At 39.3% G+C, this 26,167-nt stretch overlaps 1 protein-coding gene and 1 long non-coding RNA gene across 2 annotated transcripts; one reads left to right on the top strand and one right to left on the bottom strand.

Moving 5' to 3' along the window:
• On the top strand, positions 1–25,915 carry LOC129761800 (protein peste-like). Its single transcript, XM_055759573.1, has 4 exons — positions 1–378; positions 24,335–24,500; positions 24,562–25,507; positions 25,564–25,915. Exons 1-4 carry the CDS (start codon positions 268–270, stop codon positions 25,874–25,876), a joined length of 1,536 nt encoding a protein of 511 aa, XP_055615548.1. The 5' UTR covers positions 1–267; the 3' UTR covers positions 25,877–25,915.
• Positions 13,372–14,152, bottom strand: LOC129761801 (uncharacterized). The gene is made up of 2 exons (XR_008740472.1): positions 14,014–14,152; positions 13,372–13,952 (listed from the first exon to the last, which is right to left on the bottom strand). It is a non-coding gene; the product is annotated as an uncharacterized LOC129761801 (long non-coding RNA).
• Positions 25,916–26,167: the final 252 nt, after the last annotated feature.

The following is a 26,167-nucleotide window of genomic DNA, read 5'->3' as shown; positions in this document are numbered from 1 at the left end:
TCGCTACTTATTCTCGCGACGAAGTTCTACGCGATCGGACGTTGTTTGATCATTGCGATCGTCTGATTTTCCGATCGACGCCTGATAGACGGAGACGGAGAATCATCCGTACTACTGATCTCGCGTGTGTGTGTGCAACTGTGAGTGCGTGCGTGCGCATCTCAACTTAACGGAAGCTGTACGCGTGCGCTAACTCTTCGCGATCGCTCACCAATCCGCGAGTGGTTTTGGTAAACTTTCGGAAGAACACGGCGGCGACTGAACCAGATGAAGATCAACAAGTTCTATTGCGCTGCAACCCTAGGTGCCCTGCTGGCATCGGTCGGAGTGATCTTTGCCCTTTTCTGGGGTGACATTTTGGATGCCATCGTAATTAAGGTGTGTGTTGCGGCGGATGAGTGGAGAAATTTTGTGAGACAATAAAAGGGTTCTAAGTGTTCTTCCCATTGACGTCGGACGTTGTTTACGTAACGTCACTGTTGTTGTTATCGAGTGTGAATAGTGATTTAATGGAATAATGTGATCAGAAGTGATCTTGTGGTGGATAACTGAGGGTGTCAATTGCATTTGACGATGACACGGTATCATTATGAACATGGATATTGAAGTGTACTGCGGCAAAAGTAATAATAAGTAGTGAACTGATTTAATTCAGTTTGACATTTTGTGTGCAGTTCAACTTCACTTGAAAAAATCTTGTTCCCACTAAACTACTGTGCGGTCCATGTCATTATACGATTTTAGAGAGCAATTGAAGCTTTTTTGACGTAGGACTACGTTTTTCATTTCTATACCGGGGTGTGAAATCAAAGTTTCGAAAACGAAAGCGTTACGCCGGAGACCGAGATTTTGAGCGTTAATAGCTACTAAACAACCGAACGAAATAGTATGATAAACACTTCATTCGAAAGATAAAATGTCTACGTTATCGAGTTAGCATTAACCACTGGTGGGCCTCGAATATCGAGCAGAATCTGGAAAGATGTTATCGTTGCTGGAAAATAATCTGCCAGTTCCCCTGGGAATTGAAAAAAGCATTCAAGCGAAAGAGTTTATTTTAATGTTTTCTATCCATATAATACTGCGACCAAATACATTTGGTTTTGTGATTCAAGTGCGATCGACGTAAAACCACGTCTTTCGGTAATTTATTAGAGATGCAATGAATCTTAAGAAGGGATTTCCGCTCCACGCGCACTGGCAAACGATGTTTACTCAGCAATTTCTCAAACAAGAAATGGGTGTTGTAAGAAAGGATGAGCGAACGCAAAAATTATGTAGACTGATTTGATGCAACAGATATTTTGTCTATTGGAAATGGAATACAAATCATATCACAATACAAGCAATGTATTATGTATTATACAACTTTCGTGTGATTGCTTCTTTTGCTGAATATTGTGCCTTTAACATAACGCTCTCGTTTTCCAAGTCCCCCAAATATTCAGAATTGATTCAACTAAAAACAAATGATCACTAAATCAACGATAGTCCTACGTCACCCTTGCGGTTATACCACAGATATAACCCACTTTCTGTTTTTCCGTTGCAATGAATCCAATTTAACATTCCACAATTCACACGATTATTCCACTGTTTAACATTTAATTTCTGATCAAATGTAGACAAATTAGAGATTTTTCGCAATATTTAAGCCAATTGATTTGGAGGAGTCTACTAAAGGGCGAACAGGAAATTATTGCGAAACCGAAAATGTCATGCCAATTTTCTTATAATGTGTAGAATCAAACCAAAATTTTAGGGTAGTTTTATACATATATTTACTTCAAAAATCAGAAGAAAAGTTAATCGATGGAACCTTGAGTGTAAAATTGAACGCATTTTCGCTTGATGCCCTCCATCAAAGTCTTTACAGTGTCATCCGGTACCAGTTTCTCAGTTTTTTTTTCCATTTTATTAACATGTTCTTCTCGTCTTTGACTGTCTTCTTGCTCTTCCGAAGTTCCCGCTTCATTATTGCCCAGTTCTGCTCCACCGGGCGCAACTCCAGACAGTTTGGCGGGTTCATATCCTTTGGAACAAAATGGACAGAATTGGCCTCGCCATTTACTGTCACGAAAGGCTCACTCCTCAGTCCGCAAGAGCAGATGGCTTGCCAAACGAGATATTTGGAGGCGAACTTCGACATTTTCTTCTTCTTAAATTTGTCGTCCACATCGAACTTGCTCTCGCCGGTGAAAAACTCCAACCCCGGAATTTGCTTAAAATCGGCTTTTATATACGTTTCGTCGTCCATCACACAGCAGCCATATTTTGTCAGCATCTTCTCGTGTAGAGCTTCCGTGCCCGAGTTTTAGCCGTCGATTGTTGCCGCTCATCGCGGTTTGGGAAGTTCTGTACCTTGTATGTGTGTAGTCCAGCTCTCTTCTTTGCATTCTGGACGTAGCTCTGTGACATGCCGATCTTTTTGGCCAAATCACGGCCTGAGACGTTGGGATTTGCTTTAATCATCCGCTTCACCTTTCCCTCCGGTCTTTTTGTTCTCCGGTCCCGGTTTTCTTCCAGCTCCTTTGCCGTGGTCCAACGTCAACCGCTCCTGGAACCGCTTCAACACTCTGGAGACGGTTGAATGGTGAATGTTCAACATTTTTCCCAACTGCCGGTGCGGCCGGTCAGGAAATTCCAGGTGTTTGGAAAGAATTTGTTCTCTCGACTCGCGTTGGTTCACCTCCATTTTCGTTGAATCGAAAAACACGACTTCGAGTTTGACAGCATGTACACAAAACACATCAGTGAGAAAGTGTGCAAAATTTGGTTGATTTTGACCCAATTTCGTGTTCGCCCTTTGAAATCATTCTCTCGTTGTTGTACAGATTACCAATCGTTACCAGTTACCAGAAATTACGGTTTTCCTAACCGGACAGTAAACGGTTAAGACGCCAATCGCAACTCAAATAACTCAAGCGAATTTTTTGCGAGCGCGCTTGCTGTCCTGCAGTTGTAGGGGAAGACGGGGTAAGACCACCCGGCGGGATAAGACGGACCACCTCTAGTTTTCTAAGAAATCCTCAGTTTTTTGGCAAATATGTTACGCAAGAAGCATGATTAGCCTATTTTTGTCGTTTCGAAATACTTGACAACACTTGAGCGCACGAAATATCAAAATTGTAAACAAAACAAAGTTTTCGTCCATTGCGGTTACAAGCGAAATAATTTTCAAGGCAACCAAAAGAAGGATTTTTCGAGCAAAAACTGTGTATTTAGTTAATTGTTAGTGTCCTAATCCATTAGTAGATTCTTCCGGTCCTTTCTGCGTTAAAAGGTATGTAAAATGTAATATAAAATACATTAAAAGGGCAAAATACTGCAAAAGGTGCTCTGGGGGGAAGACGGTCCACTTTCGATGGGGTAAAAGCGCCGTACGTCGTGATATTGAATGATTTTCATATCAGTGAAAATACCATATTTTTGCTCGTCTCTTTACACACAAATGCCCCGAAAGTACATAAGGAAGTCGTTGGATAATCGTCCTCATAGATTCTGATAATTTAGTAAACTCTTCACGAATATTTGCAAAACTCTTCACGTAGAATATTGACCCTAAACATTTAGTTCCATAGACAACACTGTTTCTGTTATTTTTACTAGACTAAACTGTTTGTAAATAGCATCGCTCCTTCTTACCCCGCCAGCAAAATAAAAATCAATGTTTTATCATTTCAAAAGTTGATTAAAAATCGCAAAAAAAGTTATACAACGGTCGGTCTTACCCCTGTAGGAGATGAGATGAAGACAAGAGAAGAAATTCAAAATAATTGAAATATAGGTAGATGTAAATATAAATCGATTATAAAATTCTTGTGTTTCATCTGCTCATGATCTATGGTAAAGCTTTGGCTCTGTATGCAAGTAAGTTCATGGATTACCCATACACGTAAGCAAGACGCGAATACCAGCGTTGCCAATGTTTAAACTGGATTCTTCCAGTTTTTTTGATTATTATTCAGTTTTATCCAGTTTTTTATATGTACCCATTTTATGTAATAAATTATAATAAATTTTAATAAATTCTGAAAGTATAAATATTATCACTCCTTCACCCTTCCTATCCCAATACCATTTTTGTTCTTCGACACTTATCGTTCAATCGATTCAAGGTACATTTACAAATTAAACTCAGGAGAAAAATAACTCTCCTGCTTGCACTTCCAAATTTAATACGGTTAGCGCTTAGTGTGTGTATAGTCTTTGAATTTATAAAAATAACAGATGTTATAGGTCCTCAAAATCATTCTAAAGTTCAGAAGATCATAGAGTCAATTTGCTCCATTGACTTCATTTGATATAAATATAAAACCAAAATAATTTGACGCATAGCTCGTAATGAAAAGAGATAAAGCACACTTTGCATAAAATGCATTTGCACTATTGTAGGCACAGCCGACAGATATCGGACCATCGTTTAGCATAACTCGTTTAAAGGTTATTTTGAGTTGCTTTTAAGTTGAAATTTTTATTTTGTTTTATTATGTAGGTAATTCATTTTGACGTAGGACTACGTCTAACCGGAAGATATAGAGGGTGAAATGGAAATCTAGGCACTGAACAAGTAGGAAAAAATGCAAGATTTGGAACGCTTATAATTCGAGCATTTCTCAATAGATCGCAAAGGTTTTTGCATCAATTGATAGGAAATATATCTACGCATCTATCATAACGAATAACATTTCATTTTTCTTGAGATAAATAATTGAATAATTGTGAAATATCAAGCATTGTCAAAATGCACTATGTGCCCATTTTTGATTGGTCCATTTTGTGCTCCTCAAATCGTACCGACCAAAACGGGCAACCAGAGCAGCAGCGAAATAGAATGAAGCACGATTGGAAAGGAAAAAGAAAAAAATGAACGAAGCATTGGTCGCAGTCTCACACATGCGTAATTCTCGAGCCAGCCAGTCAACTTAAAAATCCCCGCTCCGCTGCCGTAACGATCCATTCTTTGTGTGGACACCGACTGGACAACATCGTTGCTGGACGAGCTGGACGGCGAGGGATCGAGTGACTTTCTCAAGGCAAGAGGGCGGAGGTGGTAGCGCTGGAGTAGAGTAATAGAGTAGAGTAGAGTTTTCAAAGGGCCTTCCTCAAGGCTAGAGACGAATGAACTGCAAAAGTTTAAAGTCTCTATAATACAAGACCTTCCTTCCTTCCGTAACGATCATTCTCATCCAAACCGTACACCACATCGGTTCGCATCACAACACATCAACAAACCAACCCAAGCAGCCATGTCTGGACATGGCAAAATCCCGCTCGAACCGTGTTGATCTGGAGTTCCCCGCAAGGGTAGCTAGGCCGAGCGCGTTAGTACCAGTGCACCAGTCCACCTAGCCGGCGTTATATAGTTTCGGCCGCCGAAGTGATCGAGTTAGCTGGCAAAGCTGCTCGCGACGATAAAAAAACCCGCATTCGGAACAGAACACATTCGGTTCGGTGGACATCAAGACAACAGGCAGTTGCAGCGAGTGGCGAGTGGCAAACGCAATCGCAAAACGGCATCAGGTAGCAGAAGAAATGTTTGTTCTTTATACAAACTGCTTTGGTGGCATATCCAGAACAAGGCGGCTTCGAGGGCGTTCGAAATGGTTTTTTTCAAAACCACGAGTACTAAGTTTTCTAAATTGGAACCATTCAATAAAACAATGCGCTTTTCAGGGCCATTAAACCTTCCAAAAAAGAGTTTAGGAAATACAGTTCAATGCTTTCTAAAACATTATCCAAAATAATAATAAAACATAAATTGATTTTTTCATAATTTGTTTGCCAGGATCTGATGAGTATGTGAATTTGGCAGTTGTTCTGAGCTTATTGATAGTTGGGGACTTTCCTGATTATTCAATTTTCACCAATTCTTAAATTGTTTCCAGATTGAAAGTACAGTAATTTACAATTAGTTCGACATTTAGCTAATTGGACGGACATGTAATGCGACTTATTTAGTTGGACATTTTTGTAAACATAGAAATCCAAATTATGACCCCACATTGAAAGTCGACACTGTACCACTGTCATCGCAAATGTTCAATTACAGGTTAAAATCGCCTCCAATGCGACACTGAGTGGCGCTTCGGCACGTCGCATTGAATGTAATTTACTGTACAACATGTCACAAAGCTGGATGGGAAGAAATTTTCCAACTGTGAAAGCTGTGGCGAGTGGCAACAAATCGCTAAACAGGAAGGTTTAGCCGAACAAGATGGGAATATCGAGTGATAACAAAACAATAAACTCTTTACATTGAAGATAATTTTGTGATCCTGAAAAGGACCCTTTTTTTAGCCTGCATGTGAATCCAACGAGCGAACAAATCGTAATGAATGTATTTTTTTGCCATCGCTCCCTTTTAACGCTCATTCGTTCGTCTCGTTGGACTCGCCCCTTTGGCTGAGTCTGCCGATTTGTCTCTATCCTGTGAGTGTGTACCGCTAGAGTATAAAACACGCGGACCCCAAAAAAATATCTTATTTTGTTTCAAACCGTAAACCCGTGAGGTTGTACGGCATCGGCATCGTGGACGTAACAAAGGAGGACAAGTTAAGGGAAAGGCAAAGTCTCACTCGAACCGTGCAGGTCTCCAGTTCCCTGTTGGTCGCATTCACTGATTGCTCCGCAAGGGTAACTAGGCCGAACGGATTGGTGCCGGAGCACCAGTATACCTAACAGCGATTATAGAGTTTCGGCCGTCGGAGTGCTCGAGTTGACTTGCAAAGCTGCTCACGACAATCAGAAAACCCGCATCAAGAACAGAGCAGCTTCGGTTCGGCGCTCATCAAGGCAACAATTAGTTTCAGTGAGTGGCAAAGTGTTTCTCCGGCACGTCGCATTAAATGTAATTTACTGAACCACTTGTCCCAAGCTGGATGGGAAGAAAATTTCCAACTGTGAAAGCTGTGGCGAGTGGCAAACGCAATAGCTAAACAGGAAGGTTTAACCGAACAAGATGGGAATATCGAGTGATAACAAAAACACAACACCAAAGGTTCTTTTCAGAACCATCAACATATTCATAAAGAGTAAACAGTGAACTAATCCATTTTTCAGGTAGATAGGTAGATATTCACGTAGGAGATGAAAATGAAACAATATATTTAAAATATATATTTAACAAAAGCTGTCCCCTTTGTATAGTCCTACGTCACTCCGGTTATGTCCCCGACATTACCCACCCGTCTTTTTAGTTCAACAATAATAACGTTTTTAGTCTTTTAGTCTGCTGCCCAACGAAAATTGTAATAATTTTTCCAAAACTATTTCTCCGAGATAGAAGAAATACTCAAGGATACCTCATTTTCATTTTGACAGCAAAATTTGGTTTGGACACGCCTGATATAAGAAGTAAAATGTTTTTGTATAGAATGTGTTCGTTTTAGTATTTGAATAATATTGTGGGACCTATTAAAAAATTATTCCAGAATTATAATACATATTTCACTGCACAAATCAGTACATGGGAGCTGAAACAAACCACTCAAAAACTCACATCCACAGAAGAAAAAATCACGTTAGAAGAAAAAGAACAAGGGATTGAGGTTGGGTTTGATACAGTGTCTTAGAATATCAACAAATATTCACAATTAACGAATATGATTTTATTTCAGTGTAAATAACTTTTTTAAAGCTTGAAACACACTTCCCTCATTATATTAATGACAATAACAAACGAGTTCATTTTGTTAATAACGCTGATGCATGAACAAATTTGCTATAATGAATGAATACGGCATTGAGTGGGGTTCATAACTTCGCTGTTATTTATACTTCAAATATCAAAAGCATCAAATTGATATTCATCACATTCGAAATGATATTCGTTCTGGCAGTGAATTTTCCAAACACGGCATCCGGCAGCTGCAAAGCAGCACGGGCCCATAAAACATTTGGATAGAGACAAGCAAAAAACCGCGAACCATCCCTAAACGCTGTATTTATTGTATTGCAAGCAGTTATACAATAAAAGTTTGAACTAAATAAAAAAAACCATCCGCACGCAGCAGCCTCAGGTTAAAAGTAAACAACAGCTGATATTCATTTAGCTAAAATGAGATTCAATTCTGACGTCTCGAATTATCAATATGAAAATGACACTGGGTGAAAAAATTATCTTCAAAACATATTGAAGAGCAAAAGTTCATTTGCTCATATTCACTGGTTGTCTGGATCTGTCATTTCGATTTTCGTTTGGAGTATATAGGTTTTCGATGCAACCCAGCCCGAAAATCTATGCATTTGAGCTTAGCGAAGACGATTTTTCTCAACACTGGTTTGATACAGTGATCTATAACCAGGAAACGTGTCCTCATGCACCTCAATTAATCACATTGTCGAGCAGTTTTACGATGATTTTTATTAGCGGTTTCATGAACATGCAGTATTTTTACATTTTTATCCGAATGAAACCGTATTCTCTAGAGGTTTTAGAAAAAAAGATCCTCAAATATTGTTTCACAATAATGTTCGAGAGGTGGAAAACGTCATTTTCATCTGCTCAAATGATATAATTAATTAATGGATTATTTTTGGACTACATATAAATACTACACGACATCGAAGGAAATTCTACTTCTAAAGCATTGGAATGGGTAAAAAAAACGTTTTAGATAAATCAAAGCCGATTTTCTTAAGATAAAACTGTTTTACAGGATCCAGTTTTTGACGTGGGACTACGTCTAACCGGAGTATATGGGGGGTAAAATGAAAACCTAAACACAGAACATGTAGGAAAAAATGAAAGATTCCAAATGCTTATAACTCGAACATTTCTTACTGGATCGGAAAGATGTTTGCATCAATTGATAGGGAATATTTCTACGCTTCTATCGCAATTAATAAAATGTTATTTTTCATTAGATAAACAATTGAATAACTGTAAAATGTTAAGCGTTATCTAAACGGCATAACTGCCTCATTTTGATTGGCCCGATCTACGATTTCCCTAACACAGCCATCAAACCCAAGCAGCCTTGGGTAAATCAGCATTGCAAATACATGAAAGTCGGGGGTATTTTTGTTCCGACTGAAATGTGTTTCCCTAACACAGGCTTTAAATCCAAGGAGCGTGGGGAAATTGGCATTCCAAATACATGTAAGTCGGGGGTATTTTTGGTCCGACTGAAATGTGTTTCCCTAACACAGAGTTCAAATCCATGTAGCGTGGGGAAATCAACATTGCAAATACATGAAAGTCGGGGGAATTTTTGTTCCGACTGAAATGTGTTTCCCCAACACAGACTTCAGAACCAAGGTGTCTGAGGAAATTGGCATTGTAAATTCATGCAAGTCAGTGGCATTTTTGTTCCGACTGAAATGTGTTTACTTAACACAGACTTCAAAACCAAAATGTCTGGGAAAATCGGCTCTGCAAATAAATGCAAGCTTCGAGTACTTTTGTACTCGCTTGCCTTTGTGCAAACTAGAATATGTTTCTTTAACACGGTCTCCTAAACTTAAGAACCTGGGAAAATCGTGCAGACACTAGAGACGAATGAACTTTCAAGTTTAAATCCTTTATAGTATAAAAAGTAGAAGTTGAAGTTTTTGATTCATGCAAGTCGGGGGTATCTCTGCACCCGCATTTTTTTTGCACTCCGCAAAGTGTTTTCCTAGCACGTATTACAAAAGCGGGTACGAACACAACGCTTTGGCTCGGTTATTCATTATTGTATTGAAGGATATACCTTCATATCTTCCGCTCATTGAATTTCTACGCATACCATTTGATGATTAGGCAAAATGTTGTTAACCATTTGCTGCGATAACGCCTATTCATTAAACAATATGCGTTCGACATACATGTCAAAATCGGAACTGAGTGCCTGAAGTTCATATAATCAAGCGAATTCGCGGTTCGATAAGTACGTACACTTGAGAGATGCAAACTTCAGAAGCAAATGTAAAATAAAATAATCGTTTGAAAATTCTCCCGTTCACAAATTTTGTTCTAGGCATCATACCAACCGTAAAAGGACTATCATTAAATTTACTATCACAATGCATGAATTGACCTTACATGACATTTCACAATCTTTTTACTTACAAATCAAATATATTGAATTCAATTGAATTCGGGAATTGTTTCATTCCATCAAAAATTTAATCAATACAAACAAATGATTGATAAGCTAAGGTAGTCCCACGTCAACCTTGCGGCTATATCATAGATATAACCCACTCATTTTTTTTAAGAATAATCTTCCAGTTTTTCGAAAAATATTATTGGCAACCCTGGTGAGAACATCCCTCCACAAACTAAGAGAGGAAAATAACATAAGAGCGAAATGAGAAAAAGCTCTAAAGGCCCATTTATACGTTGCTAGTAGCTGGCTTCACAATGAGCAGCTACTGACCCGGTGAACTCGCTTGACAAATGGTTGACTCGCCTTGTCCGTTCACACAATGTGAGCTGCTGGCAAGAAACTAGATACTACGGCACAGGTTTTCCAGAGATGCCAGGCGGTTTTTCAAATGTCCATCAAATCGTCAGAAACAGCAATCAGATCCGAATTTGTCAGATGATTGATCCGAAATCGACTTCTTTATTGGCAGTTTTCGTCTTAGATTTTCAGTTGAATTTATCATTACACAATTTTATCGCTAAACACACACTGGCCGTGTTTAAAAATACTTTGTGCTGAATTTCTTTGAACTGAAGGTACTATCCGGAAAAAGCAGAAAGAAAAAAGGATTCGGTCCAGGAATTGGATGCAAAAAAAAGGAGCAACAAATACAATATTGAAGTAACTCTACGATGATGATCCCCGAGAGTACAGAGCAGTGTTGAGAATAACACCTGAAAAAGTGAAAAAACTGTTGGATTTAATTGCTCCACAAATACAACGCAAGATACACTCATGAGGGATGCTATACCTACATAAGTGAAACTAGAAATGTTGTACCTTTCTTCTGGAATATCGTTCAGATTATTGTCGATATTTTTTTAGAATCTCGAAAGCATCCATAGCTAAAATAATTCCGAAAGTATGTAGTGCTACAAATGGCAGTCTAAAAGATTTTTCAAATTTTGAATTATTTCGCCTTGACAGCAGCTTCGTGTACCAATTTGTGAAATGAAAATGATAGTAGATTTGCAGGAGGAATGAATACGCCTCAAAAACTAAAATAATGAATGAAAATCTACTTTTTTAAATGGAATATGTATTCTGTTTTTTAGAACATTACTTTTTTTGGAAGTTGTGAGTGAATTTCGAATGAAAATTGTGCCCGATAATGATTTTATATTTAGAATCCCAAGAAAACTATCTCAAAAAGAAAACGTGCCCCACCAGCGTGCAAAACAAAATAAAATGAGTAAAAAAACTTTTTAAGTTAAACGGTTTATTTGTGATTAAACATAATAATGTACTAAAAGCTAGAGAAAATAATTAGGCAAGTTGCAGTTAGTAGTTATCACACCTCTCCTTCATTAGTCTAGGGCATTGATAAGACTAAAATAAAATAGTGGGACATATGATGAAATCACTAATTGTGGATAATGAAAATGAATGGATTTTATAATTTAAAAAGTTTTTGACGTAGGACTACGTCTAACCGGAAGATATAGGGGGTGAAATGAAAATCTAGGCACTGAACAAGTAGGAAAAAATGCAAGATTTGGAACGCTTATAACTCGAGCATTTCTCAATAGATCGCAAAGGTTTTTGCATCAATTGATAGGAAATATATCTACGCATCTATCATAATGAATAACATTTCAGTTTTCTTGAGATAAATAATTAAATAATTGTGAAATATCAAGCATTGTCCAAATGCACTATGTGCCCATTTTTGATTGGTCCATTTTGTGCTCCTCAAATCGTACCGACCAAAACGGTCAACCAGCGCAGCAGCGAAATACAACGAAGCACGATTGGAAAGGAAAAAGAAAAAATATGAACGAAACATTGGTCGCAGTCTCACACATGCGTAATTCTCGAACCAGCCAGTCAGCTTAAAAATCCCCGCTCCGCTGCCGTAACGATCATTCTCATCCAAACCGTACACCACATCGTTTCGCATCACATCACATCAATCAACCAACACAAGCAGCCATGGTTGGATATGGCAAAGGAGGAAAAGTGAAGGGAAAGGCAAAATCCCGCTCGAACCGTGTTAGTCTGGAGTTCCCCGCAAGGGTAGCTAGGCCGAGCGCGTTAGTACCAGTGCATCAGTCCACCTAGCCGGCGTTATATAGTTTCGGCCACCGAAGTGATCGAGTTAGCTGGCAAAGCTGCTCGCGACGAAAAGAAAACCCGCATTCGGAACAGAACACATTCGGTTCGGTGGACACCAAGACAACAGGCAGTTGCAGCGAGTGGCGAGTGGCAAACGCAATCGCAAAACGGCATCAGGTAGCAGAAGAAAAATGTTTGTTCTTTATACAAACTGCTTTGGTGGCAAATCCAGAACAAGGCGGCATCGAGGGCGTTCGAAATGGTTTTTTTCAAAACCACGAGTACAAAGTTTTCTAAATTGGAACCATTCCATAAAACAAGGCGCTTATCAGGGCCATTAAACCTTTCAAAAAAGAGTTAACGAAATACAGTTTAATGCTTTCTAAAACAATATCCAAAATAATAATAAAACACAAATTGATTTTTTCATAATTTGTTTGCCAGGATATGATGAGTATGAGAATTCGGCAGTTGTGCTGAGCTTATTGATGGTTGGGGACTTCCCCGATTATTCAATTTTCACCAATTCTTAAATTGCTTCTAGATTGAAAGTACAGTAATTTATATTTAGCTCGACTTTTAGCTAATTGGATGGATCTGTAATGCGACATTCTTGTAAACATAGAGTTCGGGGTCCAAATTATGACCCCACATTGAAAGTCGACACTGTACCTCTGTCATCGGAAATGTTCAATTACAGGTTAAAATCGCCTCCAATGCGACACTGAGTGTTTCTCCGGCACGTCGCATTAAATGTAATTTCCTGAACAACATGTCACAAGCTGGATGGGAAGAAATTTTCCTACTGTGAAAGCTGTGGCGAGTGGCAAACGCAATAGCTAAACAGGAAGGTTTAACCGAACAAGATGGGGATATCGAGTGATAACAAAAACGCAACACCAAAGGATCTTTTCAGAATCATCAACATGTTCATAAAGAGTAAACAGTAAACTAATCCATTTTTCAGGTAGATAGGTAGGTATTCACGTAGGAGAAGAAAATAAAACAATATATTTAAAATATATATTTAACAAAAGCTGTCCCCTTTGTATAGTCCTACGTCACTCCGGTTATGTCCCCGACATTACCCACCCGTCTTTTGTTTACTCATTTTATTTTCTAGTTTTTAGTACATTATCTGTTTCATTAGAATATTTCTCTACAATAAAGGCATTGTACTGTATTCTATCAGTCAAAAAATTTCATTTGATACCGATATTGAGTAGATTGCAGAAAATACATAGTGTGTTCTCCAAGTCAAGTTCGTTGGTTTGATACACATATCTCAATCAACCTTTTTTTTTGAGATGATATGGAATCAGCGATTTTGAGCGGAGGCCAAATTGGATTTTTCAAGATAAGCAGTTTTAAAATGACAGCAGTTCCTATCCGGTCAGTTCCTATTGGTCAAATTTCTATTACTGTGGGACAATCCTACAGACATACATACATACATACGAACAGTTCAAGCTAAATAAAACCGTTTAATAAAGTATATTGCTATTTTGTGATTGCGGCCATCTTGGATTTTAATTTTTCATGATCTACTGTGATCTACTATTCAAGCCCTTTCATTTGATACCCATATTAATGGTGTTTTGACATAATATGTAGTCCGCCATTTGGTAGAATTTTGATGGATTTGCATTTTTCATAAATAACCGTGTTCTGCTAGTCAATCCCTTTCATTTGATACCCATTGTTACGGGGGTTTCGGAGGTTCTATTCAGCACGCGTTTTTATCAATGTATAGCGAGCTCAAAGCTGTATTTATTAAGAGAAACAATAATTAAACAAGAACTTTACATTATTAGGTTTTACCTACATTTGATCTCCTCGTTTTAAATTCAAAGCACGACAGGATGATTCAATTATTTAACAATTTGGGAATTCAACTTTATTTTGGGTTCTATCTCTACTCCTTTTTTGTGATTAGCAAAGAATGTGTGGTACGAGAGAAGTTTTCAGAATGACAGTGATGACAGCTAGCTGTCAATGATTGTCTGGGTGCGTCATGGAGTGGCACCGTCCGGATGCGCAGGTTCAGATCAAGTCATCAGTGGCGTAGTTTGCTTCCCCCCAACACCCATATTAATGAAGTTTTGGGAAACTATGTAGTCCGCCATTTAGTAGTGGCAGCCATCTTGGATTTGCATTTTTCTTAAATAACTGTATTCTGCTAGTCAAGCCCTTTCATTTGATACCCATATTGATGGGGTTTTGGAAAACCCACATTGATGAGGTTTTGAGGAAGAAAGGGATCCGCCATTTTGTAGCGGCCTCTATCTTGGATTTACAAGATAATGAAATACGCAGTTTTGTAATGACTACAGAGATAAAGGTGTGTTCCAAATTTCAGATCAATCGGTCAACAAGAAGGGGGTCAAATTTCTACTAATGTGGGACATGTTACAAACATACAAACAGATTACAGGGCAAGCTAAATAAAACCGTTTAATAACAACGATTCCGCTTAGAAACTATGAGGGTTTTATTTGTTTTTTCAATAATTTTCAAGTCTATAATAATCTTCGCATATTTTCAAATATCTTAAAAATAGAGACATGTAAAGACAATGTAAAGATTTGGCATCCCTGATTCGAGCGCTAAATTCTGTTTTTGACGTTTTGAGGGATGCGAGTGCGAGTAAATTCAAAAAAATTTGAAGTAGCTCGCACGCCGAATCACACATGACACTAACTGGCATGATGTGTTCACACGGTGTGAGTAGCTGTACTGCAGTAACTGACTAGACCGACTCGTATGCTTACTCGCACCGTCTGAACCCGGCTTAACTTGTCTCTGTTCGGATCAGCGTTGCCAAATGTCTTTTACAATTATCCGGATGTATTAGAAGTAAAAATTAGAAAATTCGGAAACATTGACTCCATTGGTCCGAAAGAGTATTGGCGATCTAACGTACAAATCTACACCTAGGCGGCGCTGCGGTGAAAGTGATGATGGTTTTAAATTTTGCAACGTGAGTTTATGGGAGGTTTGTAGTTCTTTCCATAAATTACAATGTTATAATCATAAAAGATTATTTGACTGCGATGAGCTTGGAAGAAATTCAATTCTGCGCAATTTTATATATAACATGTTATTTTCTTACCTCTTTCAATAGTGAAAACTGTATAAATATTGACAATGGTTGAATCCAAGAAGGAAATTCGACAGCACAATCAAAAACAAATAGAAAATGCATAGTTCCTGCATGTGAGAACTAGCCTGGAAAGCCCGGAAGTAAAACATACGTGATTTTTTTTTTGAGTTTTAGGTTACATTATCATCATTTTCTTAGTTCAAAAACAAAATCCAGATGTCTCACCGATCGTTTACGTTTTGCGTTAGATCGCCAATCAGCTAATAAGAATGAGAAAAATGAGCGATTACAGAATATCTCTTTGGCTGGTGTATGTCACTAGTTCGATGGAACGTCAGTCTCTTGAGTAAAGTTAACAGAAACGGTCGCTGAAAATCAACGATGCCTAAACGGGAGCGCGACAACCCCGTCTTCCCCTAGCATCAATTCAACGTCAGTTTCATTTGGCGTTGCAACCATTATCGACGAATTCCTGTATATAAATATTTTTCAGGTTATTCAATTCCCTTTTAATCTAGGGGATTTGTCTTTCTGTGACCGAACTTAATAGCAATCTTTCAATCTCTCAATCTCGATTCGTAACTGACGCATGTTTCTATATTCCACGTGGATGATAATCACGGACTGAGAAGTGCGCAGGCAAAATAATGACTGAAGAGTAAAATTGAATCTAATTTTACGTATAAGTGAACCTAATATCTATACGGTACATGTGCTAAGTCAGCCGTGTGCTTGAACTCATGAACTCAATTCTATTCAGCGGTGGAATGTATATGATATGTTAGCGATCGGACGGTGGTACCGATCGCGCAATGAATTCTGCGAATTCGAATTCTGAAGCTCTTTTGCGTCATATATTGATGTGCATTGGTGTCGCGCAAAATCCGTCCGTTAGATCTGAACAGATTGTTTGTACCTTCTTGTCGGCTTCGCGATTAGAGATAGTCCACCACGTAAGACTTTTTAATTGAGCAAGAAACCGCTGTATTTATTAGATGATGATAGTAAAGCTTGATTCGTTTAGAATCCGGAATCACAAAACCAGTTGTATGTCGGAATTGGTTAAAGTTTAAACAAAACTGTTTCTATATCAAACAACGAAAATTCAATTTCTGCTTGACTTATTCACAATGTTTTTCGATTGGGCGGAGTTGGAGACAATTGGGGAGATTGAGGCCTTTTTAAAGTAATCGATCCAATTTTCACGATATCACTGAAGCACCTCTTGATCGGACCTTTGTGAACTTTAATAAACGGAAAGAGACCTCCCTACTGGCATTCTTTCCTATGCGTTTTCAAGACCATTGACCATTGCCATTGAATTTCTGTCCACAGCTATAAGTTCCTTGTTAAATCAAGAACTTCCTTGCAAATTTATCAGAGAAAACGAACTTAAATTTGCTGGGGACATCTCCTCTGGATGTGACCTTATAGAATTTCAGGCCTGGGAGCTGTCCAAAATCCATCTTCACGTACGTTTCGTCATCCATCAGCATGCATCCTTCGTACTTCGTCAAAACCTTGTTGTACAATTTTCTAGTGCGTCTTTTGGTCACTAGATTTTGCTCCAGCGTTCATTTTGGTTTCTTGCAGGCACCGAAATTACGATAACCTTTGGTTAGAGTTGTGTTTTTGACAGTGTCGTAGTCCGAGAGTTCCGGGCTTGCCTTAATTGTTCTAAATACCTTCCACTTCAGCATCCGATCGTAAGGTTCCACTACGACGTGTCCTCTGATCCATTCGAACAATAGTTTTACGTTCACGGAAACGTTTCAACACATCATACACTGTCAATTAAGCCACTTTCAGCGATTTCGCGATTTCAGTACCTGACTACGGATTTTCTCTATGGTTGTCCATCCTGCACAACTTTTTCAAAATTTAAACTGTCAAAAGATTTCTGAAACGCCTACTACGCCACTAAACGTCACTCGCGGTAAGTTCATGTTTTCGAGTTTCATCCGAGCACAAATCTGCGGCTTGAGCGCATCGAGTGATTCTCGATACTCATGATGAGATCGCTATTATTCAAAGAACGTGTTTCGTGAACGTGATTGGTTTCAACGCTTCAGAAGTGCAGTTTTCAGGAACACTTGTTCGTGACGGTTCAAGCCAAACGCTACAGGAAATAGTAGAATCATTGGGCGTAACCTCGAGAAGCTCATTTCGGTTCGTTTTTAATCTTCGGAAGGGATAAACATTCACGGGAACACCAATTGAAGCCGAGAGACTTTGAACGGCGTTTGTTTGCGTACGGACTGTTACTGGGGATGAAAAGTGAATTTATATAACCACCACATTGATTGATTGATTGATTGGCTTCAAATTACAAAAAATATAAATAAATAAATAAACTACATATCATTCGCTTTAACCCTTTATAAAGTCGTGGAAATAAGCCACCGAATCGAATCCAACTTCAGAGAACATAATCCTTATACGAGGAATAACACGTATTTACCATTGATTACAATTTAACTATTGAAACAGTTAAAAAAACAGGAAGTGGGTTATATCTATGGTATAACCGCAAGGGTGACGTAGGACTATCGTTGATTTAGAGATCATTTGTTTGAAGTTGAATCTAAATCCATTCTGAATGAATGAATAAATGAATATTTGGGAGAATTCAAAAACGAGAGCGTTACGTTGGAGGCACAAGGTTTTATGCATCCAATATAGGATACGAAAAACCTTGTTCTGAAGAATAATCTTCAGAAGCTAACCTGCTAACTGTACTTGATTGACAAATCACAAACCCAAATGTATTATATGGATATTTTATGGATAGAAAACATTAAAATAAACTCTTTTGCTTGAATGTAATATTCAATTCCAAGGGGAACTGGCAGATTATTTTCCTGCAACGATTAGATATTTCCACATTTTCCTCGATACTGGAAGCCCACCAGTGGTTAATACTAACTCGATAACCACCTGTTAATAGTACTTGATTGAAAAATATTTGGTCACAGTGTTACATGGATAGAAAACATTCAAATAAACTCTTTCACATGAATGTATTTTTAAATTCCCAGAGGAACTGGCAGATTATTTTCCAGAAATGATTAGATCTTTCCGGAACTTTCTCGATGCTTAATGGCATCCAAATGGAAAGAATTCCGCGCGTGTATGTGTGTGTAGCGATGTCTTCCCGGGGAACCGTTTGTGGCATCACTCTCCTCCTGATGGATTCCCTTCTGGCCTAAGGTGCACAAACAGGCTCTTGGTGACACCGTTCATCCGCGCTTTCATGATAAATGAAGATCTTCACCACAACAGCGACAACATGCTCCAATCGCTGTTCAATTAGAACTGAGTGGATTTCCGAGCGGCGCTCGCTTATATACCGATTGGTGATTTCAATAGCCTGTTTTGAAAGCAATTTTAAGACTATTGAAACAAGTTTTTGGAAAGTTTTGGAAAGTAACAAGTATAGAACGCGTAGACATTTTATCTTTCGAATGAAGTGTTTATCATACCATTTCGTTCAGTTGTTTAGGAGCTATTAACACTCAAAATCTCGGTCTCCGGCGTAACGCTTTCGTTTTCGAAACTTTGATTTTACACCCCGGTATAGAAATGAAAGACGTAGTCCCACGTCAAAAATTGGTGGCAGTATCGTTTCTACTACCCGTAAACCAAAAAAAAAACACTGTTTGCCACCACCTTGTAAGTCACTTCATTGCGCCTTTGGTTATGCAAAAATCAATTGACGAATTTACGCAAAGCTGAATCAGCTCATGCGACACCTACATTAGAGCTCAGAACTACAAAAGTGAGGGTGTTTGTTTATTTTACGCACTGAAAAGCGCGATTCGGTCGTGATTATTATTTTTATTTTTATTTAGATTCATTTCAGCCACTAAATGTCGTCAGTATATGGTTAGAAAATTATTGTTTTGTATATTGCCGATGGTTTCAACAAGCGATTTTACCAAAGTCATAGATAATCTTCGGAAATTTTAGGTTTGATGATGCATACCAGTTATTGATACTATGGATAATTGCGATGAAATTGATATCATATCAAATTGGCTGATATCATTGATTATGTAGGGACCGATAGGAAAAGGATTTGCAGTATTTTTAACGCAAAACACCCTATTCGTCGTTTACTTAGTTGAAAAAAAATTTAAGTGACAATACTTATAACAAGCCATTCCTCGTAATATACGTAGCACATTGTAAAATGATGATTTTCTAACCTTTTCAGCGTGTAAAGTATACATGAAACCGGAAAATTTGAAGATAAATTCTGATTTTTCTAAAAAATTTGAACGAAGTTCATACCAAAAAAACAAAACATCCTCATTTTACTCGCTGCGCCATCTGGTTGTAAATCCAATGTAAATTCGTCAATACAATACATCTAGTGCAACTAAGAAAATTGTAAGGGGCTGTATCTAGGACTCGACCGCATTTTTGACGTAGAACTACGCAATTATATTACGCAAACCCGTATTTTAGAATGCATCGAAACTTTTTAATTTTTTTTTATTGTTACTACTTCAATAGTAAAAATTTTCAAATCAAATTCGAACTTACTCCGGTAAACTGATAGAGAATAATATAGATATCGCTTTAAGACTGTAGATTAACATATCAGATATGTGATATATTAATCAAAATCATGCATTGTAATAGATTATGTTCTTCTTTACAAGTAAATTTGATGACCGTCCTTTTACGTTTGATATGATGCCTTAGACTACCAAACTATGTGAACGAAAGAATTGTCAAACGATGATTATATCTTACATCTCCCTCTGAAATTATTGCACATCTCATGTTTACGTAGTTGTCGAACCGCGAAAGTTCATTCACCTCTAGTATCTGAAATAACGATTTTCCCAGGCTTCTCAGTTTTAATGTACGTTTTAGGGAAACATTCCGGTCTGTACGACGACAAGCGAGTACAAAAGTACTCAACACCAAAAAAATATCTCCGACTTGCATGTATTTGCAAAGCGGATTCCCCCCGGGAACATTAATTTTGAAGTCCGTGTTAGGGAAACACTGCTCGGTGGGAACAAAAAAATCTCCGACTTGCATGTATATTTGCAAAGTGGATTTCCACAGGTACATCGATTTTGAAGTCTGTGTTGGGGAAACCGTAAATCGGGTCAATCAAAACTTGGCAGTTAGGGTGTTTAGTTAACGCTCGACATTTTACAGTTATTCAATTGTTCATCTCATGAAAAATAACATTTTATTGATTGTGATAGACGCGTAGAAATATTTCCTATCAATTGATGCAAACATCTTTCCGATCTGTTAAGGAATGTTCGAGTTATAAGCATTCGATATACGGGTAGTGTTAGCAGAGCAAATGTATGGGAAAAAAGGAAGTTTAGAGATTAGCGAATTGTAATGTACAGCATATCAAACAAATCTTAGAGAATTTCCGATTCGATTGCTATCCAAATCATGAGAATTCGTTCACAGTGAAAATAGTTATTAACGTTAACTTTATTTCATAAAAACGTGACCTGTTTTCTGGTTTGGCACCCTTGCTGGAAGGCGTAGTTCGCAGTTCACGATATTCCATCTCCTCTAACGATCGCTTCGAGTAGTGAGCCGACGCCAGATCTGGCCAGAAAACCGCGCCTTCGTCCTTATGGTATTTCTTGATGAACGACGCAACTTCCGGCAGGCATTTCGTACTATAAATTTCCCCGTTCACGGCCAGTCCGGAGCTAAAGAAGAGCGGCTTTGACATCCCCTTCTCGCTGATTGTCAACCACAGCAGCACCTTTTTGGGGAACTTGGTGTGTGAAATAAACATCACTTCGGAGCTCACTTCCTTCCTGGGGGAAGTAAAATACAAAGTGCCCTGCCAGTCGTTGCCATCCAGGGTGAGATAAGTCTCATCGTTGATCACCACCGCCAATGCGCGATTTGTCGGGAAACATCGGCTTGACCATCTTATTCTGCCGCTGCCGCTGTGTCATTGTCTGCTGCTCCGAGACCAGTGGACGGGACTTCCGCTTCGACGCGGCGGGGTACCGTTCTTTGAACGCGCACACTTCTGAACGGGGTAGCTTCATTGTTTTCGCCATCACGGTTAGAGTTTGACCGATAGAGCCGATTTTCTGCTGACTCATGGGTTACTATGATTGATGCTGCATGGGTAGTTTCGTCAGTACGTGTGAAGGTAAACCCATGAAAAATCGGCAATTTTGTCCTTTTTTCTTAATGCAAACGTTAAGGCCCATTTATACGTTGCTAGTAGCTGACTTGACAATGAGCAGCTACTGACCCGGTGGACTCGCTTGACAATTGGTTGACTCGCCTTGTCCGTTCACATAGTGTGAGCTGCTGGCGAGAAACTAGATACTACGGCACGGGTTTACCTGGGATGCCAGGCGATTTTTCAAATGTCCATCAAATAGTCAGAAACAGCAATCAGGTCCGAATTTGTCAAATGATTGGTCCGAAATCGACTTCTTTATTGGTAGTTTTCATCTTAGGTTTTCAGTTGAATGTATCATTACACAATTTTATAGAGATTACAGAGCAGTGTTGAGAATAACACCTGAACAAGTGGAAAAACTGTTGAATTTAATTGCTCCACAAATACAACGCCAAGATACACTCATGAAGGATGCTGTACCTGCAAGAGTGATAATATAAATGACATTGATATGCCTTTCTTCTGGAATATTGTTCAGATTGTTGTCGATATTTTTTAGAATCTCGAAAGCATCCATAGCTAAGATAATTCCGGAAGTATGTGATGCTTTAAATGATAGTCTAGAAGACTTTTTAAAATTTTATTCACACGCGTCAAAAATTAAAATAATGAATGAAAATGTACTTTTTTAAATCGAATATGTATTCTGTTTCTTAGAACCTTACTTTTTTTCGCAAGTTGTGAGTGAATTTTGAATGAAAATTGTGCCTGATAATGATTCTATATTAGACATTCTCCAGAAAACTATCTCAAAAAGAAAGCGTGCCCCGCCAGCGTGCAAAACAGAATAACAATGATTTCGTTAAGAAACTATGAGGGTTTTATTTGTTTTTCCAATAATTTTCAAGTCTATAAATATCTTCGCATATTTTCAAATATCTTAAAAATAGAGACATTTCTTTACATTTGGCATCCCTGATTCGAACGCTAAATTCTGTTTTTGACGTTTTGAAGCATGCGAGTGCGAGTAAATTCAAAAAACTTTGAAGTAGCTCGCACGCCGGATCACACATGACAATAACTGGCATGATGTGTTCACACGGTGTGAGTAGCTGCACTGCAGTAACTGACTAGACCGACTCGTATGCTTGCTCGCACCGTCTGAACCCGGCTTTAGTTTGATCAGTATGGAGAGGTATGCATCTAGGCACAATGCAACGATTCAGTTGGGTCGGTGTTTGTACTAGCCCAAACCGTGCGAAATTATCGACTGATGGGAAGTCTGCGGTCTGTGGAAGTTTTTAGCATATGGGTGCAGTAAAATTAAAACTTATTATCCGATGTCGCTACCTCTTCAGACACATCTGCCGCTACTGCTACTTCTGCTGCTGCTACCGCTGCATGTTAGAACGATTGCCTTAGCATATGAGCTCTGCTTCGCGGTTATAAAATGAATTATGTTTTCGGAAAGCAACAGCCAAATTTAATTCATTCGACTGGCGGTAGAATCACAAGGGGAGTGGCTTACAATGTAATCCTTTGCTTGTATCCAAATTATATTCCGCTGTTACTCTGGTTGCTCCTTTTGCTCGGAACCATTTGAGAAGCATACATTTGGCAAATCAAAACATGACACATAGGGAATTTGGACAGTGCTTGACATTTCACCCTTATTCAATTGTTTATCTCAAGAAAAATAAAATTTTATTCATTGTGCAAGATGCGTAGACGTATTACCTATCAATTGATACAAACATCTTTGCGATCTATTAATAAATTCTCGGGTTATAAGCGTTCGAAATTATTAATTTTTTCCTACTTGTTCAGAGGCTCTATATCGTAGTCCTACATAAAACAAATTAAAACTGTTCAGCGGGAAGATTTAAGATTTCAAATTCACGGTATATATTCGACAGAATGAATAGGGTGTGTTTCAATCAGAATTTGATTGCTTGTTTTTGTTCACTGCAGCGCCCCTAGTTGTCACATCGAGAAACTGTTGACAGCGTTTTGATCTGGATGGTTTGTTTATTCAGTAGTGAAAATTTCCTCAAGATTAAAGGACACATTCAAAAGTTATCGACGAAAGAACGTAAAAGGCGGGAAAAAATTCTGCACAATCACGTTGAGAACCCAACGTGGTCAGGAGGAAAGATCGCAAAAATCCTGAAATTTCCAAAATCGACTGTAAATACCGCACTCAAACGTTACCGGGAGACCCTTACGGTGGATCAGGCGAAACCGTTTAGCCAATATTAATCGACTGAGCGCGCTAGATTCAAGAGATTTACTTTGTCTCAACCATCAACGCAATTACTGTTTCCAACACAATTTGCGCATCGTTCCCAGCTACCCAGCTGATTGTAAACAGAGCAATTGGCATTGAGAAGCGTTTAGAAGGCAAACAATTCTTACTTTTCGCACACAATCAATCATTGTGATTGTAGCGATTCTGGAGAAATACCCATACCCACGCAATAAATCGCCTGCCAATGAGGGATCATTAACACGGAAGTACTGCCGCAGGGTGCAAAAAGGTGGGATTGGTAATTAACGACAATTATAGTGAGCAACATTTTCCCGATGTGTTACTGTTGAAATTCTGTTTGCGATTTGCAGTTGAAAGACCGATGTTTACACCGGCTTAAATCGTATGTCATTAATTGTTGTAGGTTTGCAGTACTGACGCAGGAGAGAATTTAACGACTGTTAACCAACGCCGGTTGAGAAGATAAAAACTAATTATTATTACTGCATTGTATCATTTTTTTCTGATTGTCGTAATAGGGCTTTCCTTAATGACATGTATTCTTTCAGATGATGTTTTAAATACTTTTTTATTCCCACAATCCGTTATTGTCCTACAAAGAAAATGTAATTGAATCGAATCGAGAATCTTCTTTCTAGGAAAAATATCTCACCCCCACATCGAAAGCGTTCAAACTGTGGAAGCGTCCACCGTTCCAGCTGAGATGGGAGATAACCTTCTTCAACTGGACCAACGCGAACGATTTCCTCGAGAACAAAGCCACCAAACCCTCATTCGCCGAGGTTGGTCCGTATTTTTTCACAGGTATGCAGCATTTCATTGTTCTGATCAAACGCCTAAGCCAAAACAATTCAATCCCTCGCAGAATCCCCCGAGAAGATCGACATCCGGTTTAATCCCAAGAACGCATCGATCAGCTTCCGGAGGCGAAGCTACTTCACACCGGACGATGCGCGCAGCGTTGCGTCCGCCTCGCCGGATGAACCAATCACCAGCATCAACATGGTGGCCCTGTCGGCGGCCAATCGGGCTCGCTTCTGGGGTTACGCGGCCCAGCGGGCGGTCTCGTTCGCTCTGTACACCTACCAGCAGGACATCTTCGTGAGCAGAACGGCACGGGAGTTGCTGTTCGATGGCTACCCGGAGCCGATGATTAAACGAGCCCAGGAAATCCTCAGCTTCATCGGAGAGGACATCCAGTTCGATGGGAGGTTCAGCTGGTTCCACACGATCAACGGGTCGAAGAAGGCCTACGGACATTTCAATATAGACACAGGTCGGGATGATCCCACCCGGTATGGGTTGATTCGGGCGTGGAACTTCAAATCCCGGGCTGACTTTGCCGACGGGGAATGCGGGAAGTTCCAGGGTTTCTCGGGGGACATTTTTCCCACGAAGATACGGAAGGATCGTCCGCTGGGTATCTTCACCCCGGAGATGTGTCGGATGGTTTCGTTCGAGTTCGAACGGGAAGAGGATGTGCTAGGAATCAAGGGCTACCGCTTTGTGGGAAGTGAACGAACAATTGATAATGGGTCACTGTATGCGGAGAATCAGTGCAACTTCGGTGGGGAGTTCATGCCGTCCGGGGTGATCAACATCACCGAATGCCGTCTGGGTGCGCCCTTCTATATGTCGTTCCCGCATTTCCACCTGGCGGATCCTTTCTACCGGGATCAGATGGAAGGCATGATGCCCGACAAGGAGCGACATCAGTTTTTCTTCACAATAGAGCCCACCACAGGGCTGGTTCTGAACGCTTCGGTACGTTTCCAGATCAATGTGTTGCTGCAGAAGTATCCGGCGATTGCGTAAGTTTTATTCAATCTCAACGATAATCATTCAGCTAGATCTTTACACATTGTAGACTGTATCAAGACGCACCACGTTCATACATTCCCGTGCTGTGGTTCTCGAGGAGTTTTGAGATAACGCAGGAGGAAGCCCTCAAGCTGAGAGGCCTGCTAAAGGGGACAGAGTTGGGCTACTTCGGAGGCTTTGCAGTGGCTGCCGTTGGACTGCTCGTGGCACTCGTGTCGCTTGGATTAGGTTGCGCTATCGGAAGCCGCAAGTCGAAGAATACAAACGACGATGAGCGGACAGTCAGGAACGGGGATGCCCGGGGGAACTACCAGGCCGTTCAGAATGGATGTAAAGATAAAGAAGTAATAAAACTTTGATGTTTTTCATACGTTTTAATGCTGTGGTTTTTTCAAAAAGTTGGTTTATGTTTTATTTGAGATGGAAAATAATGAGATTGATAAATGCAAATTCACTTTAAATATTCGGCGAAAAACAAGAAATCGTACAGAAAACGGAAATAAAGAAGAACGCCAAAATACCACTGTTTGGATGGTAACCAGGACTCGGCAAAGTCATATTCAACTAAGGATAGTCAGCGGACTATGAAGAAGTTCGGCTTCGTATTCAATTGTAAATGAGTTTTGGCTTTTCCAGCAGTTTCTCCGTCA

This window comes from Toxorhynchites rutilus, chromosome 1, assembly GCF_029784135.1.
Source record: "Toxorhynchites rutilus septentrionalis strain SRP chromosome 1, ASM2978413v1, whole genome shotgun sequence".
Lineage (NCBI taxonomy): Eukaryota > Metazoa > Arthropoda > Insecta > Diptera > Culicidae > Toxorhynchites > Toxorhynchites rutilus.
This window is presented reverse-complemented; position numbering and strand designations above follow the sequence as displayed.

What these genes read in the sequence shown, in the direction of transcription:
- LOC129761800 (XM_055759573.1), top strand. Translation starts at nt 268, where the DNA reads ATGAAGATCAACAAGTTCTATTGCGCTGCAACCCTAGGTGCCCTGCTG. An exon ending in TGGATGCCATCGTAATTAAG is followed by an intron (nt 379 to 24,334) that starts GTGTGTGTTGCG and finishes TCTTCTTTCTAG; the next exon opens with GAAAAATATCTCACCCCCAC. An exon ending in CAGAAGTATCCGGCGATTGC is followed by an intron (nt 25,508 to 25,563) that starts GTAAGTTTTATT and finishes TACACATTGTAG; the next exon opens with ACTGTATCAAGACGCACCAC.